This window comes from Mastomys coucha, unplaced genomic scaffold (genome assembly GCF_008632895.1).
Source record: "Mastomys coucha isolate ucsf_1 unplaced genomic scaffold, UCSF_Mcou_1 pScaffold6, whole genome shotgun sequence".
NCBI lineage: Eukaryota > Metazoa > Chordata > Mammalia > Rodentia > Muridae > Mastomys > Mastomys coucha.
Window position 1 is genome coordinate 100504581 of NW_022196912.1, and position 5370 is coordinate 100509950.

The window sequence follows — 5370 nt, forward strand, 5'->3', positions numbered from 1 at the left end:
CCCCCCACCAGCACCGACTTGCCTTCTCCCCAGGAGCTCACTTCACTGTGTAATTCTGAGCTACCCCCTGCCCTCACTCGCCCTCTGGCCTCAGCTCAAAACTGAGCAAACGACCCTTTCAGGCATCCTTGCAGGGTGGTTTTGCACAATGTTTATCCGTCAGTGTCAACGGGGACAGTCACCTTGATAGCTCTAAGTGGCTAAGGGTCGGGGAGTAGGTGCTGTCGTCCTTTAAAACACGAATTTATGAATGAACTCAGTATTGTAGTTAAAGCAGGCTATTGTACACTTATTTACAATCCTTCACTTGCTGCTTCCAACCTCAGTCCTAATGTTTCTCCAGGCCAGGAGCTGAGAAGCTGATCCCATTTTTTTTTTTTTTAATTTTTATTCTGCACTGATTTGGAATGGGGGGGCTGATGTGGGCAAGCTTTCCTTTAGGAACAGAGGCCTCGAGCCTTTAGGGCTGCGTACCTGCTTCTCCTAATAACAAAGACTCAAATAAATAAATAAATAAATATAAATAAAATAAAAAATAAAAAGTTCCAGATTGCTGGACAATGGAAAAGAGGTGACCCCGGTCTCATCCCCTGACTCTGGGAACCGGGTCCACATTGAATCAGGTGCGAATGTTCGCTCGCCTTCTCTGCCTTTCCCGCCTCCCCTCCCCCGGCAGCGGCCCCCGCTCCCCCCGGCGCTGCACCCTCAGAGTTGGCTGCAGCCGGCGAGCTGTTCCCGTCAATCCCTCCCTCCTTTACACAGGATGTCCATATTAGGACATCTGCGTCAGCAGGTTTCCACGGCCGGTCCCTGTTTCGTGGGGGGGATCATCTCCGAAATCCTACGTGCGGAGGGTCCAGGAGACCCTCTAAGGTCCCAATTGTGAACACTCATATGTGGAAGTTACATACGGAGATGGGAGTTGAAAGCCTGGGGTGCGGAGTTGACGACAGAGCGCCCGCAGAGGGCCTTGGGGCGGGCTCTCCCCCCCCCTGTTCTCAGTGACGTATGGAGTCCATTCACAGGCGCTTCTATAAAGGCGCCAGCGGAGGCGCCTACTACTCCAACCGCGACTGCAGCGAGCCACTGAGAAGACTGGATAGAGCCGGCGGTTCCGCGAACGAGCAGTGACCGCGCTCCCACCCAGCTCTGCTCTGCAGCTCCCACCAGTGTCTACCCCTGGACCCCTCTCCAGGCTCTCCCCAAACCTCGACCATGATGTTCTCGGGTTTCAACGCCGACTACGAGGCGTCATCCTCCCGCTGCAGTAGCGCCTCCCCGGCCGGGGACAGCCTTTCCTACTACCATTCCCCAGCCGACTCCTTCTCCAGCATGGGCTCCCCTGTCAACACGCAGGTGAGTTTGGCTTTGTGCAGCCGCCAGGTCCGCGCTGGGGGTCGCCGAGGAGGAGACACTTGGGGTGTGACTTTCAGGGACCTGGGGAGGTGGGGAGGTCTTCCTTGTTCGCTCCGGAGGGAGACTGGCGAGGTCAGAGCAGCCCTAACCTGGGAACCCAGGACTTGGGTCAGCGTGTGCACGCTTGTCATAGTAAGACTTCGTGACCCCCTTCCCGCGCGGCGGGTTTATTCTGAGTGGCCTGCGCTCTTCTCTCGGCGACTTGTTTCTGAGATCAGCCTGGGCCAACAAGTCTCGAGCAAAGCCTCCCTAACTAGAGCCTGGGAGGCGGCAAACGGCGGCAGTCCCCCCTCCCGGGGCAGCCTGGAGCTGGGAGGAGGGAGGCGAGTGCTGCGGGCGGGTGTGTAAGGCAGTTTCATTGATAAAAAGCGAGTTCATTCTGGAGACTCCGGAGCAGCGCCTGCGTCAGCGCAGACGTCAGGGATATTTATAACAAACCCCCTTTCGAGCGAGTGATGCCGAAGGGATAACGGGAACGCAGCAGTAGGATGGAGGAGAAAGGCTGCGCTGCGGAATTCATGGGAGGATATTGGGAGAGCTTTTATCTTGGATGAAGTGCACACAGGAAGACACAAGCAGTCTCTGACCCGAATGCTTCTCTCTCCCTGTTTCATGCGACACTAGGGCCACTTGCTCCACCTGTGTCTGGAACCTCCTCGCTCACCTCCGCTTCCCTCTTTTTTTGTTTTGTTTCAGGACTTTTGCGCAGATCTGTCCGTCTCTAGTGCCAACTTTATCCCCACGGTGACAGCCATCTCCACCAGCCCAGACCTGCAGTGGCTGGTTCAGCCCACTCTGGTCTCCTCCGTAGCCCCGTCGCAGACCAGAGCGCCCCATCCTTACGGACTCCCTACTCCGTCTACTGGGGCTTACGCCAGAGCGGGAATAGTGAAGACCATGTCTGGCGGCAGGGCGCAGAGCATCGGCAGAAGGGGCAAAGTAGAGCAGGTGAGCAGCGATTCTGGACGTCGGCGCGGGCCGGGGGTCGGGGTGGGGGAGGACGGACGCAGAGATCACACAACAGAGAGAGGATGCTACTAACTGCACTTCTTGATCAGGAGCCTTGGCTGCAAGCCCTTTCCCTCCCTTGTCAGATTTTGACAGTTGGCCCCAAGAAATACTCCACTAGACAGTTTCCCTGACAGCTTCCTACTTCGTTCTCTAGCCTGGGAGCTTCTTTGTTCGCCTCCTAAAGCTCTCACTTTAAATGCAAATCACACTCAGCCTGCCAACTGCAGGTTAGAAAAACTGCTTCACCAAGAGAGGCGGGTGCTGTCAGAGCCAGTTTCCCTGGGGTGACTGAATGGAGGTGACACCAGGCAACCTTACTGAATGTGGGTCCTTTTCTTCGTATAGCTATCTCCTGAAGAGGAAGAGAAACGGAGAATCCGAAGGGAACGGAATAAGATGGCTGCAGCCAAGTGCCGGAATCGGAGGAGGGAGCTGACAGATACGCTCCAAGCGGTAGGTTTGAACCAGCTGCTGCTGCTCCTGAAACTTTATAAAAGTTGCAGCTTGGGACTGTGGGCGCAGGGTCCTTGAGCAAGCCCGAGTCTTATGCTTTCTTACATCTCTCCCTGTGCAGGAGACAGATCAACTTGAAGATGAGAAGTCTGCATTACAGACCGAGATTGCCAATCTGCTGAAAGAGAAGGAAAAACTGGAGTTTATTTTGGCAGCCCACCGACCTGCCTGCAAGATCCCTGATGACCTAGGCTTCCCAGAGGAGATGTCTGTGACCTCCCTGGATTTGACTGGGGGTCTGCCTGAGGCTGCCAGCCCAGAGTCTGAGGAGGCCTTCACCCTGCCCCTTCTCAACGACCCTGAGCCCAAGCCATCCTTGGAGCCAGTCAAGAGCATCAGCAACATGGAGCTGAAGGCTGAGCCCTTTGATGACTTCTTGTTTCCCGCATCATCTAGGCCCAGTGGCTCGGAGACCGCCCGCTCTGTGCCAGATGTGGACCTGTCCGGTTCCTTCTATGCAGCAGACTGGGAGCCTCTGCACAGCAGTTCCCTGGGGATGGGGCCCATGGTCACAGAGCTGGAGCCTCTGTGTACTCCAGTGGTCACCTGTACTCCCAGCTGCACCACTTACACGTCTTCCTTTGTCTTCACCTACCCCGAGGCTGACTCCTTCCCCAGCTGTGCAGCTGCCCACCGAAAGGGCAGCAGCAGCAACGAGCCCTCCTCTGACTCACTCAGCTCACCCACACTGCTGGCCCTGTGAGCAGTCAGAGAAGGCAGGCAGCCGGCATCCACAGGTGCCACTGCCTGAGCTGGTGCATTACAGAGAGGAGAAACACGTCTTCCCTCGAGGGTTCCCGTAGACCTAGGGAGGACTTTATCGTTGTGAAACACACCAGGCTGTGGGCCTCAAGGACTTGCAAGCATCCACATCTGGATTCCAGTCCTCACCTCTTCCGGAGATGTAGCAAAAACAAAAACAAAAACAAAAAAACCGCATGGAGTGTATTGTTCCTAGTGACACCTGAGAGCTGGTAGTTAGTAGAGCATGTGAGCCAGGCCTGGGTCTGTGTCTCTTTCTCTTTCTCCTTAGTCTTCTCATAGCATTAACTAATCTGTTGGGTTCATTATTGGAATTAACCTGGTGCTGGATATTTTCGGATTGTATCTAGTGCAGCTGATTTTAACAATACCTACTGTGTTCCTGGCAATAGCGTGTTCCAATTAGACATGACCAATATTAAACTAAGAAAAGATAGGACTTTATTTTCCAGTAGATAGAAATAAATAGCTATATCCATGTACTGTAGTTCTTCACCGTCAATGTTCATCGTCATGTTACTGATCATGCATTGCTGAGGCGGTCTGAATGTTCTGACATTAACAGTTTTCCATGAAAACGTTTTTATTGTGTTTTCAATTTATTTATTAAGATGGATTCTCAGATATTTATATTTTTATTTTATTTTTTTCTACCCTGAGGTCTTTCGACATGTGGAAAGTGAATTTGAATGAAAAATTTAAGCATTGTTTGCTTATTGTTCCAAGACATTGTCAATAAAAAGCATTTAAGTTGAATGCGACTACCTCGTTGCTCTTTTTATTCGGAGAGTTTTGTATGGTTTCGGGAGGGCCTCTGAGGAGACCAGTTTGTCAAGATGGGTGGGTCCTGGGGGGAGACACACCCTCTGTCTGGTTCCCTTATCACTCAGAGGACACGCTAGTTCAGGGTATTTTACAGATATGTGTGTTCATATTGCATTGCTAAGATTTTCTACCTACCTGCCTTGGGGGCTGATAGCTGCCTGTAACAGCTTGTGCAAGGACGTGCCTTGCTGCTTCTCTGGAGGGAGCATTCTGAAATTTATGTGTTTATCTTCGCGGTAGTGATTTCCATGGGAAAGGAATCCTTTGAACAGAGCTTAGCTCTATACAAAAATTTTTTTTTTTTGTATTGTTCGAGATAGGATCTTGCAAGGTAGCCCCAAGGTGGCCTCCAACTCCCAGTAATCCTCCTGCCTCAGCTCTGCCAGTGCCGGTTATTACAGACAAACAGCAAGTTTAGCATTTATTCCCAGGAAAGCACGTGAAGATCGACTTTTGTCTTAAAAGCGAGTGAACTGGAGAATAGTTGAGATAAGCGACCTTCTGCACTGCAAACCTGATTGCCACTTCCCGCTCCTGTCCATTACTAGGCTGAACTGCCTTTTTAAAAAATTTAAATATATATATATATATATTTATTTATATGGGGAGGGTATCTGTGTACTATACGGCACTTGAGGTCACAGGACAACTCCCAGAAGAACCTCAAGAATAACATGACCTTTGGGAGTTGAACTCAGGTTATTAGGCACCTTCACTCACCACGCCAATCTTGCCAGCCCCCTTCCCTTTAAAGATGTATTTATTTTTATTTTCTGTGTAAGGGTGTTTGCCTGGCATATATGTCTAGGCACCAGGTGCATATGTAATGTCCACAGAGGCCAG

At 51.7% G+C, this 5370-nt stretch overlaps 1 protein-coding gene across 1 annotated transcript; it reads left to right on the forward strand.

Annotated features, from left to right (window-relative positions):
• The first annotated feature begins 916 nt into the window (after positions 1-916).
• Fos (Fos proto-oncogene, AP-1 transcription factor subunit) lies at positions 917-4463 on the forward strand. The gene is made up of 4 exons (XM_031356887.1): positions 917-1356; positions 2113-2364; positions 2773-2880; positions 3002-4463. Exons 1-4 carry the CDS (start codon positions 1216-1218, stop codon positions 3641-3643), a joined length of 1143 nt encoding a protein of 380 aa, XP_031212747.1. The 5' UTR covers positions 917-1215; the 3' UTR covers positions 3644-4463.
• Positions 4464-5370: the final 907 nt, after the last annotated feature.

What these genes read in the sequence shown, in the direction of transcription:
- Fos (XM_031356887.1), top strand. Translation starts at nt 1,216, where the DNA reads ATGATGTTCTCGGGTTTCAACGCCGACTACGAGGCGTCATCCTCCCGC. An exon ending in GCTCCCCTGTCAACACGCAG is followed by an intron (nt 1,357 to 2,112) that starts GTGAGTTTGGCT and finishes GTTTTGTTTCAG; the next exon opens with GACTTTTGCGCAGATCTGTC. An exon ending in TGACAGATACGCTCCAAGCG is followed by an intron (nt 2,881 to 3,001) that starts GTAGGTTTGAAC and finishes CTCCCTGTGCAG; the next exon opens with GAGACAGATCAACTTGAAGA.